The sequence below is a fragment of the Anopheles cruzii genome, chromosome X (assembly GCF_943734635.1).
Source record: "Anopheles cruzii chromosome X, idAnoCruzAS_RS32_06, whole genome shotgun sequence".
Lineage (NCBI taxonomy): Eukaryota > Metazoa > Arthropoda > Insecta > Diptera > Culicidae > Anopheles > Anopheles cruzii.
In genome coordinates this window covers 1428215-1440759 of record NC_069143.1, presented here as the reverse complement: position 1 = coordinate 1440759, position 12545 = coordinate 1428215, and the positions used below count along the sequence as shown (strand labels likewise).

Here is a 12545-nt window from a genome sequence, read left to right as displayed (position 1 = left end):
GGTTCTGCACGAGGAAAAGGAGTTCCAGAAGAGTTTGTCAGAAATCGGATTCGTTATCTGCGTTGGGAGCGCTGTGTAGAACCTTAGGACCCTGTGACCCTCTGTGTGTCTAACGCGTGGGTGTGTGTGTATTTGTGGCAGTCCTTCCAGTGCTGGTTTTCTTTTTCCGTGTGAACCGGGTGGGCTTTCAGCTTTCAGATTGCCCAAGACGATATCTTGGTCGTCCAGATCTTCTTGGATTGTCGAAGGCTTCTCCAGTATCCAACGTGCAACAAGGGGCATCAGGGTCAGCGGATCGCTACCGTTTGCCTTTGCTGCCGAGAGCAGCACCCAAGTACACCACTCTCACTTTCTCCCCGTTTCTTGTTTCCCTCTCAGTCTCTCTCTCTCCCGCACTTTTCTCTGTCGCATTCTTACTGCTTTTCTAGGGAGGGGTTGATTTCAATTCCTTCACACTGATACGACTCTCGTTTTGCTTCCTTCTTGTTGGGACTTCCAGCTGCACACGAAACCTAGCCCAGCACACCGTATCCTACGCCCTTCTCGCTCACCTCGGTTCCGCAGGGGGCTCATAATTCAACACTAGTGATATACCAGCGTTTTCCATATACCAATTTACCAACTATTTATTTCTATGACCCGTCAAGGTTCTAAGACACATGTTTTCATTTGGTTATAAAACAAAACGGCCGAATATGTGTCGATGCTTGAACTTTTATTTGAAAGGTTGATTCTTGGATTTTTTAAATGTAAAACAATTTTGGTCAAATGTTCACCACGATTGGCTTGGCAGTAGCTCATTCGATAGAACTAGTTTTGAATACATTATCGTTTGTATCTGGTCCTATTTCGTCAATAGCAACTTGAATTTCGGTCTTAAGATTGTCAACAACTGCTGGTATGTTCACATAACATAAATATTGATTGTGCCTGTCACTGTATGGCACGTAGCGCCGTCCTGTGGAAGCCAAACGCCGTCCAAGTTCTCAGCTTCAATTTAGCCCAGCCAAACCAAACAGCCAAAATCCGCACCAAGCAGTCACTCGGTGTGGGTGTATTGGCTTCTCTTGCACGGTGTGTGGGTTTTCTGAGCCACAATATTGCTTATTAACAAAAATATTATAACATTACTTATATTATCTTATTATATTCTTTATACATACATTCATTTTCGTTTCGGGCAGTTTTGACCCGTTCAATATTTGACATCCGAAAAAAATGAATAAAAAAGAGTCTCTTTTACTAATCCACACCACCATCTTTACCACCATTGCGTTCATAAAATGTGTTCTCTACTTATAGCTTTTAAAAGTGATGGTATAATGTCAGAAAGCAATCGTTACTGGGTCCTGAGAATTTTGAATTGGAAGCTGCAGTTGGGTCAAAATGACCCATCTAGTGTAAATAGCTTGCCGTCACCGAATTTCCACAACCTTCATGCGCCCACACCCAACGCCCAACGCTCCCTCCCCCCTTCCTCCTCTTTTCTCGCTAAATCTCGTTCGGAATGTGGAGAGGCGTAGAGTGGGTGATTGTGAAGGTGCCGTCGTTTGTGGAAAATTAGCATTTTTAATTATTATCGCAGAACACAACATTGACGGCTGCGGCTGCGGCATCGTGGTGACACTAGGTGGTGGGTGACAGGGTGGGGGGAGCCACCGGGGAGCGAACGAGTCGAGACGAGAAAGCAAGGCACAGCCCAGGTAGATGGGGTATGCAAATCAATGTAATTATCTGACGCCACACAAGGTCGGCAACCGGCGGTACTTGCCCGCCATCTTGCCCGTCCGAAGCTTAGCCGGGATGGTGGATGAACGGGGCAGATGATGAAGGCCGAAAAGGGTTTATGATAATGAAATCTGGTCCCTGCCGTTATACGTGTGTGTGTGTGATGGTGAGGATCCCGCCGGGGAGCCAATTTTTATTTGTTTTCCACTGTCCGAACGATTCGTGCTACCAGTTAGAGGAGGTGTGGAATTGATCAGGGTTGGAGGAGTGATTAGGGACGCACTTCCGGTCTTTCCGGGAAGCATTAGTCTCGTGTTGCGAGCGATTGAAATACGCGTGACTTCGTCATAGTTGAATTGCCGAAGAGTTCTCTGGGGCACCGCTTGGTTTTGACTGCCTGGACGCTCCACCATCTGGTGGCTCCCTCTACCGACACCAGCCACATTGAGGTAAAGATAGTGGTTCTTCCGCTTGCGAAGTTCCTGTCCGAACCAACCGAGCATAATGTGGCCAACGTAAATCACGGTCAAACGATTGGAAAATCGAAGATTGTCCTACCTCTACGGTATCCGTCGTCGCAGGGCCACACACAAATCCAACTCCTCGTTCTAATAATAATAAATAATGAAAAAAAAATAACATTTTTTCTATAATACAAGCTTTTAGGTTGACTAAGTATGCCATTTTACGATATTTTAAGGTATTTTGCCGCCCGAAATTATGCAATCTGCATGGTGACTAATTATTCAAAGTATAGCCACCCGTAGTTATCGAATTTTTGATGAAAACCTTATCACTCATAGGTTTAAAAAGGATATAAAATAACAATTGTTTTGTGCCATCAATGTATTGATCGAAGAATAGCTTTCCCCATTGCGATCGTAGACATTTTGAAACAAATAATTATTATGACAGCCCGTATGATAAGACTCATCATAGCAACCATTGGCATTGGCAAAATAGTAAACTATAGTAGTGCTAATACAATCACAAAAAAGGTATCAAAATAATGTATAATACAAGTGCTAATAGCACAACACCTTCGATGTGGTAACACCCTCGCATACTACTCTCTCCTCCGACACCTTTTCGTCACTATCGGGAATTAGGTTTACCGAAAATAGTTCTCTTCAACTTAACCTTCGCGTGGACAGTGACTGGCACCTTCATTTGATTCGCCCTACAAAATGGGACGAGAAAGCGGAAGCTGGGTAACGGCCCCGTCGGAAACGAACCGGCTAATCTGGTCGGACTTTACGGTGTACCACCATCCCCGATTCCCCCCCCTCCCCCCCCCCGTCCCTTTCGTGGTCCCTTAGAGAGTTCCGAAATCGAACTGTTCAAAACTTTGGACTCTTCACAGCGTTCGGATGCCCAGTATTATCCTGCCCACCACCACCACGCCAACCGTCCTGAAAGTTGCCAAAGATGAACCGCGGGAGTTGCATACCGCTGGTACCCTACCGCTGGTGCCCTTTTTCGCTGGCTGAAAGTTCCACATCAGGGCATTTGTCAACTTCGTGAATACGCTGGTACTTTCACAGCGTGTTCCGGTTGCGCCGGAAATCTGTTCGGCGCCAGTTGGCGTGGGGTTCATTCTTTTCCACCACACCGCCAGTGTGTGACAGCCGTTTAAGTGGGAGCGTTTCGTTAGCCGAACGGACCATAGTTTCCCTAGTCCATCCAATTAAAAGTTTGTCACACGCTGCACCTTCACAGGCCGTGCCCATTTCACTTTCCGTTCTTCAGCGATAGTTCTAGCTAGCGGCGTCACTTAGAGCACACCACTCACGGTATTAACTCATGGATTGTTGCACATGGTCCGTTGAAACGAGACGAGACATTAAGCAAGTTCAGTACTCAAATGAATGCCTCTGATATTTTATTTTGAACATACCTAATGACATACGACAGACCGCTCAGCTAAGCTACTTGATAATGAGATTCTTAGAAAAAAATTAAACAAATCGCTCATGCATTTGCCGCCAGTTACTACAATAAAACAAAAGCTTTTCAAAATAATATGTAAATTTGTACAGCACATTAGCATTTTTCGTAGTGAAAAAAGGATGAAATAGTTACTAAGAACACATAAAAGCAAAAGCATCACGACACTGATTAAGGGATGGGTTGAAGTCAAGGCGCCAGAGAGTTAGTACCGAGTCATTAAGTCCGGTGAGAGACGACCGCGCGTCTTTCCTGAGTTCCCGGTTAGGTCGTCGTATCAAACATCGGGCTGTAGCCGACTAGTAAAATCGAGCAAGAAGTCTATACGGGATGTCAAGACCTTAAATGCACTTGTTTGGTTCCAACAGGATGACGCTACGTGCCATACAGCGACAGCCACAATCGATATTTTGCACCCTATCTTCGGAATCCAAACACTCGATTGATCACCCTATACTAGTGTACCTCAGCAGGGTGGCTCCACAGAGAGCGCGCGAACACAAGCCCCATGAGACGAAGGATGGGGTAGGATGGACGAAGGAGGCGGATGACTAGAGAAGAGAGCGATCGAAGAGAGCGAAATCGTCTATGCCGGAAAAATACCTGAGGAGAGAGAGAGAGAATAAATCCCAGTGCTCAACGATAACAACAACGGAAGTGAACGATACGGAGCAAAAAGAAAATAACCCCAGACTAGTCGGTGGTCGGCATTCGTCTGACCTGACCAGTTCCGTTTCGATAGGCGCACAGTCAACTGCGCATCGCCAGGCTGTGCCTACCGGGTGCATACGGTTTCGATAGGAGCAATAACAGCAGCCCAAAAGGAGTCTCGAGTGAGTTGCACAGCTTGCTCTCAACGAAGCTGTCATTTGTAATTCAAGAATAATAAATGTGTGCGCAAGTACCAGCAACTAAAGACTATTTGTAAAATGAACCCGCTCGCGGGTACAGCACCATTTATCAAAGGGGAACCCGAATAAGGACCCTTTCGAAAGTGTTTCCCGATGTTTATGCGTGCCACGACAGTGTTTTCCTGATCGCCCCCAAGAAAAGTGACATTTCTGTGCGCCAGATACCTCAGATAAGTATCCTCAGGTGGCCAAGACACAAATGATTAAAACTATGATATTGATAACGTGCACAACGTGACTTGCGCCGACCGACAACTGCTAATTGAAGAAGAGATAAATCTACGCTATAACTGCGACCAAACCATAGAATGTGTAGGAAAGATCATGCAACGAAACTATTCTGATTGTGATTTTAAAAAAAGTATGTTTCACAAAACTAATCAAGAAAATTGACGAAACAAACATTCTCATAAGTAATGCAAAGGCAGAAAGGGTCCTTTGTTATTGTTTAGTCGACGCATGGGCCTTCGGCTCTCTTCGATGCTCGATGGCAGAAACATATTTGTTTTGGCAATGTTTTTACGTTCCGTCACAACTCATTTCTCGCTTGTAATTCGGCTAATGGTTGCAGCGATTCCGTGAAGTAGTGCCGTCCAGGGACACCCACGTGGCCTAGTGGATGTCCTTTCGGGCAAATTTGTTACTTGCAATCAGCTTGTTCAATATTGATCATTCCGGAGCCATTGCCGTTGCTTATCTCGCGTAGATTTTGGGCCATATCTGGGGGTTCAACGATCAGGGTTGTAAGATACTAGAGAAAAAAATCTTTTTCTTTTTGTGCATCGCCTCCGTTAGGGGCGTGAACCCGTTTAGTAGGCTGATCATATAGAGTGTTGTAGTAATAGCGTAGTGTTTTTATTAATTTTTACCGCCAAAGTAACATACCAGGTCTATACCATGAGAATCGTAATGTTGAACAGATGGCTCTACCTGTCAATTTTGACCTCCTAGTTTTGCTTTTTTTGCAGCATTACCTTGTTTCGACATCAGGCAAAAGATTCCAGGTCGAAAAAAAAGTTAATTTAGTTTGCAACCGATCTTTGAAAGGGTTAAAGCATGTCAACTTTTGTGCCTGAAAATGACGTGCTTTAAGAAGTTTAAAAAATTTAAAAATGTCCATTTTGCTTCAACAAGGAAAGAGCGTCGGAGGTCTCCATAAAAGGTCTTTCTGATAGCACCAGAAAGGTGTGGTGTAACACAAGCTCCTAAAACCTGGTGAAACCGTTAATTCATATCCCCTGAATTTACTGCCAATAAATGATCAATTTGAACCATGCATTGCTCGAAAAACGACCAGAATGCCGTTTTTTCTGGTCCGCAATGGGGGCGCCAGGTGTTCCATGGCCTGGCGCTTCCATAACACACAAAACCGAACTGGTTTAGTAGCTTTCTGGTGGTTAGTAGTAGCTCGGGTTCTAATAAAAAATCACGATACAATCGGTATTTTCTCTGATTCTCCTTACTGTTGGCGAATGTTCGTGAATTTCACAATGTTTCGCTCTTCTGTGGCTTTTAATTGGCTTTTATATAAACTTTTCGTTTTTCCCACTGCGTGTCCATAACTCGGTCCTTGTCGTTCGCTCCCTAGCTCACTCTGTTGCAATACTTCCATTCGTCGCGGAAACTTTTACCGTGGTCTTCAAACTCTTGTTTTGTTCTGCTGGTTTTTTAAATAGTTGCTTCGTCTTTTCTTGTTGTCTAGACTGTAGTGCCTGTATCGGAAAACGTAACTTCTGTGGCTTTGGACAACAAAAGTGACTGTCGGCAAAACTTGCTGTTCGGCTCGCCACAGTTGTCCGTGTCGTGGGTAGTGCAAATAGTTTTATCTCTCTGCCGTTCGAAACGCTTCGCAGGCTCACATACTGCACACAGCGGGCCCTTTTTACTGCATCGGACATCTGCGCTCAGCATATTTATAATTTGTGGTACGGGGAAGATAGCTTCAGCAAAACAAAAGCTGCACCATCCTGCGAGAAGCTTGGCCTGAGTTGTTGATGGATTCAGAATGAACGAGAGAGAGCGAGAAAGAGAGGGCGGAGCGGAGAGAAAGGAAGAGAAAGGAAAAGTTTTGAACAGTAAAATCCAACAAAAAATGGACGGCAAGGCAAAAAGAAAACTGCCTGTGCACCAAAAGTTATACAATTTACAAAGCACAATTTATGACTGTTGTTTTAGGACGAACGGGAAACGGGCGTACACCGAGAGCCCAATAAAACTCTCGCCAAATAGCAGTCCTCTCGGCGCCCTCCCGCCGCCGGTCGGAAGTGGTAGGTCAAATTCAGCCTTCCCAGATGTTACAGAGCGCGAACTTCAATACTGAAGGGATTCAACACTTGCGACCCGGCTGACCGCGACCGTTCCAACCGATTCAAAACATCTTTGCGTTATCTCTGCGTTACGAAAATTCGTACCGTGACGTGACACATGTGCATGTCGATGCGGAGCTACTGTCAACACCAAGGACACTCGCGCTCTAGCGATGTGCTTGGTATTTGAATAAAAAACAAAATGGGATTTTTTTTCTGGCACTGAAGTTGAAGGAGTACACAACAAACTTCGAACAACGAACCACGATACGGAGATGGGGTGTAAAAAACAAGAACGGAACACATTGGTACAGTGAATTGGGCCGGCCAATTATCCACAAGGAGACCACGCGCCAATCGAAAAGTAATTAGGCAAGTTTACCACCAAGTAGCCATACCATGAACCACCACGAATTAAAATCAGTGTTAGAAGAGGTAGCCGAAACCACCTTTATTGCCCGGCCAGGAGGCCCGCCCCTGTTGGAGCTCGCCCGACGAATATTGGGGACATCTGCGACATAATGCGGTTATAGTTGGAGCTAAAATGAAACTGCTCGAATCTGATCAAAAGTACTTGAATTCCAAATTAATTGGTATACCAACAATCTTCAGAGTCTAGCGTGATTACTACACGGTTCTGCCGCGATTGCTGCTCCGATTTTGGCCCCACATAATACCCTCATCCCCGCAGCAACCACACACACTGTTGCTTCGGTTTCGACGCTCACAAAGCTGTGGCACAGCTTATTCGTCTGCCTGATGGGTGTCATTCTGCGCCTACTGGCACCACTGGGGACATTCCTTTAATTGTTGTTGGCTGCCTGGCGATTGATGGCTCCATGGTTACGCAATACGCATCGTGAAGCCCGTGCCGGTTCCAAGGGACGCACGTTAGCAAACGGGGTATCGTCGTTTTCGGTGGTAGGCTGGTTCTTTCAACATGTGGATTAGCTCGCCACGCTACGTCGAGACCTTTATCGTACCCGGGGAGCCCTTTATCGGCAGCTCAGCGTGCGCTACCGAGGCAGCACAAGTCTTAGATCGACGATTTACGCCTGGCTGGCGCGCGCGCTCCTGCATGAGAAAGAATATCAATCACTTGCAGTGACAGGCTACGGAGCGTGTGTGTGTGTGTGTGTGTGCGAGCGTGACTGTGCTTGTTTGTTTGCGCTGGGACGTGTGTTCCACTGCTATACATCTTCACTCACCACCGCATTCCATCGATTAGCCGGGGCGTGCCGAAATGTGAAACTCAAGGCGTCGCTGATCTGTGACACTTCACATCCTGCAAACGGTGGGTGGCTGTGTGGGTGGGGAAGGCTTGTTTGAAGGACCATCGAAGGGATTTCTCGCTCGCTATGGTTGGATCGGAGGGTGAGGCCCCTTTCCTGATAGGATGGTTCGGTAGCGACGACATTTTAAAGCAAACGTGTTCTCTCCAGCTCCCGCCCTCTGGAGCGATGCGATGGAGTGGCTACGACGGAAAGGGTACGGAGGGCTTCGTAGTACCTGCCAGCTTCACCAGCCTGCACGTCTAGCCAGTTACGTCTAACACATTAATATCCATCATTTTCATGCGGGCTTCTCCAGCCCGCGTGGCGTGACAGCATAAACATCAAACGAGGCTACGAACAATGCATCCCGTCCCTCCAGCCAACCGCGACCTAGTGCCCTGTCCCCTCTGTGTGGCATCTGATTCCCGCGTCCCCAGGTAGCGGGGGTGGAAAATCTCAAAAGATATAGACACACCCAACCGACCTCAGACAATGTGCTAGGTCTCCACCGGAACGTGGTGATGTTCGATATGCCGGTCGATGTTCGCGAAACCCGTTCTGAATACCTGTTTAGCTTCACGCAAAAGAGAACCTTTTTAGCTTCACTTTAACTTATTTCTTCATTATTTATTATAACGGCATTCGTCATCTTATTGGTAACTTGAAAATACTCTAGAAGCAAACTATGTGGGGCGTTTTGGGCAAAAATTTCCACGTGTTACACGATATCGATCTCACGAGTTTCGATATCTGTACTGCTGGCTGCTACAACAATTGTTTCTTACACATTTGTTGTCATATGCGACCGTTTATTTGCGATTTCGGCCTTCAAACGCTCCAATAACGCTACAATATAATATTCACTGTTGATGGTATTTCCCTCCGCAAGATAGTCGATGAATATTACACCACGCATATCCGAAAATACCGAGGCCATTTTAGTTCTAGGTGTTTGTTGTTGTCGATTCCGGACAGAAATGCTTCCACCTGTCATCCATTAGGCAAGGTACACATAACGACGCCAATATTCCGATTTGTTACGTTTAAACATGGTCAAACACTGGACTCCGCCCACAAAAATACAACGTTACAGAAAGCAACAGATATGAACATTGTCTCTGGTGCAGGCCGACGCCACCCGGCCGTTGTAGGTGGATAAGAAGAATTTGTAATCTGAATGCCTAGTCTCAATCTAAAATATTATCAGTTACGGAATTAGAGTGACAGTTTTGGGTTCGGTAAGGTCGGCCAGCGATGTAGCCGAATTAGCACAACACAAGCCCATTCCAAACCCACTCGGAGTTCCACCAGCACCAGTCACCTCCATTTGATGAACGCCGTAGAGCAGCGGGTTCCTCCATTAGATTTTTATTAAACTGACCATTTCGATTTCTTTTTGGCGCATACTTCAACTTCAGGCTGGTAACATTCAAGTATGTGTACGTTAGTTTTATTACACTGCTAAGCAAATTCCCTATGTCCAAACGTTGAACATCTCAAGTGCTCGAAATCTTGATGGTGCAAGAAAGAAAGAAGTCGTGGCGATTGGGGACTGGGGTACGAGCATTGCTCTGTTTTTTTTGGTGCGCTCCGAGAAACAGCACACATTTTGTGACACAAATAGCATGTCTACACAGCCCCGGGAACAGAAGTCAGAACACGCCGAGCGATAAGTAAAAGTTTGCACACCCTGCTCGCTAATCCCTGTCGGCCTGGTCTTCTGGAGGCCAGGGGCCAAACCTCCAGGGCTTGGAGGGGCTACCGGCAGTTTCTTGTCGGTTTTCATTTTTTGACGGTACCGGTGGTGGGACTCAGCTCAGCTAAGCTTCCGGGCGATTGGATTTCGAGGGTCTAGGACCCGGGACTGCCCGGGAGCTGCTCGGCTGCCGAAGATTCAATCGAAAAAGTTTAGCCTTTAAGCACGGGTGCCAGCCTTTCGTTCGCCCGTGTGAGTGTTTGCTTGCTCGCTCCCGGCGTGAGAGACCAAGTTTTATGCGCTTTTTATGAAACACGCACCACGGATTCCGGTCGAGGATTTGCAGCGACCGAGCACCGGCAACCGTCGCAGACCGTCATTATGTTGGTGGTGCTTGAGTACCGTCTAGGGCCCACAATGAAGCATAAACCCACCTACAGCATACCCACATCCATACATGTAATGCAGATCTGCTCTCTTAGACGTTTCTCTCGCGACTGACTCTTTCGCGTTTCGCCAGTTCCGTGTTGCCAGTTGAACAAGCGCCCCATCCCGCCGCCGGGTTGCCAGTCCAACTTTACAATCGGCCGTCCTGATCAGGCAACAGTCCCTGATGCCTGTTCTCCCGCTTCTTCTTCTGATGCTTCTTCATCCGATAGATCTTCGTTGTTCTTACTATAGGCCCACAACCTCATATTATCCTCACTGGTTGCCGTGACGTTTGGGCCTTCACTTCCGGATTCCTTCAACCTCTCGACCTTGTACCGTCCATTCCGATTGACCTGTGTCACTCTATACGGTCCTAGGTACTCGCTTGCCATTTTTCGTCCCGCTACAAACTGCGTCCTTTTAATGGCCACTAAATCGCCTACGACGTATCCTCTAGCAGGCTTCCTTTTAGCATTGTAATATTTTTTATAACTTCCTTGAGCCCTTTCAATCGCCTGCTTAGCTTCTCGTCGTAAGGTGTCCCTCTCACTATCAAATTCTTCAAACATTTCCTGCTGAACTAATGAAGTTATCTGATCATCACTCTGATTTAACATCTTGATTCCGAATAATAATTCGAATGGAGTTCGTTTTGTTGCACTGCTTACGTTAGCGTTGATGGCTCTTTGAACTCGCGAGACGTACTTGTACCAATGGGTGGAATCATCAGCAGACACTTTAGCTAGCAATGATATTACGGTTCGATTCATCCTTTCAACCTGCCCATTTCCTCGTGGTACACCTGTAGTCGAGACAACATGCTCGATATTATTTTCTCGAATATACTCTGCAAACAGATTGGCTGTAAATGCCGCTCCTCGATCTGTTATAATCCTAGCTGGGTTCCCAAATATTGCAGACCACATCTTCAATTGCCGCAATGTCTCTTCGCAGTTCGTAGTTTTAGTTGGGTAAAGCCACGTAAATTTAGAAAACCCATCAATCATCGTTAAGATGTACTTATACTGTTTGGACGTTGCGTCCATCGGGCCAATGTGATCGAAGTGTAACGTGTTCAATGGCCTGTCGCCTTTGTCAATACACTGCAGAAATCCTTCCTTCCGCCCTAGTTTTTTACTAAACATGATGCAACGCACGCAATTATTCACTATTTCAGTGACCTTTCTTTCTAAATGCGGGATCCAGTACTTCTGCCTAATGTAATGGATCGTTTTCTTATTTGCAAAGTGTCCTTCGTTATGCGCGTCGTAAATAATTTGTCTCTCCATTTTTCTAGGGACTACAATTACGTCCTGACCTTCTACGTGCTTATATAATAAATCACCTTTCATCTTGTAACCTTCATAGGGCCTAGTTTTAAGCATTTCTACTATAGCCTTTACCTGTTCGTCATCTCGCTGGTTTTTAATCAAAACCCCCGTTATCCCTGACATTATCGTTCCAACAAAGTTAGGGTATCGGCTTAGACAATCTACATGTTTCATTCTTGCACCCACTCGATGCTCTGTCTCAAATTCAAAATCTTGTAAGTATAGTACCCAAGGTACCACTTCCTTAGGCACGTCCGCCTTCTTAAGGGTTTGTTTGAAAGCGCTACAGTCGGTTACTAGCTTAAATCGCACTCCTAACAAATAATGTCGGAACTTCCTGATTGCCAAATAAACCGCTTTCGCCTCCAATATGTAGCTGTGCAGCCGCTCTTCCGCTTCCGTCGTTTTCTTACTCCAATAGAACACTGGGTGCAGCTTCCCCTCTGCCCATTGTAGTAAGGTGGCTCCAAATCCGTCTTTCGAAGCGTCAGTGTGCACTTCCGTCTGCGCGTCCCTGTTGTACATCTTCAGAACTGGTTCGCGCACCAGCATCATCTTCAATTGTTCGAACGCGTCGATCTCGTTTGGTCCAATGATGAATTCACATGTTGCCAACCGCGATGGCGATTGCCGGAATGGTACCATCTTCTCATCCGGTATAATTTCTAATGTTACCGGGCATTCCTCAAGCGTCTTATGATTTTCATTGAATTCATCAATGATTTCTCGAATCTCTGATTCCCGCTGTGGCGGTACATTCAGTTCACTCTCGTCGTTCACCATCATTATTGGCGTTATTTGTTCTTCTTCCTCGTCTTTGGGGTTAGCAATCTTCTTGTTGATCTGAATGCCGTCTTCTGTAAACCGCACTTCTACTTTTTGTAGCGAATCCATACCCAATATAGCGTCGTGACTCATGCTAT

At 46.1% G+C, this 12545-nt stretch overlaps 1 protein-coding gene across 1 annotated transcript in view; it reads right to left on the bottom strand.

Moving 5' to 3' along the window:
* Positions 1 to 12540, bottom strand: part of LOC128275379 (uncharacterized) — an 80660-nt gene extending 68120 nt beyond the window's left edge. The window contains exon 1 of the mRNA XM_053013899.1: positions 11977 to 12540. Coding sequence (XP_052869859.1) covers positions 11977 to 12540 — 564 coding nt within the window. The remainder of the gene's footprint in view (positions 1 to 11976) is intronic.
* Positions 12541 to 12545: the final 5 nt, after the last annotated feature.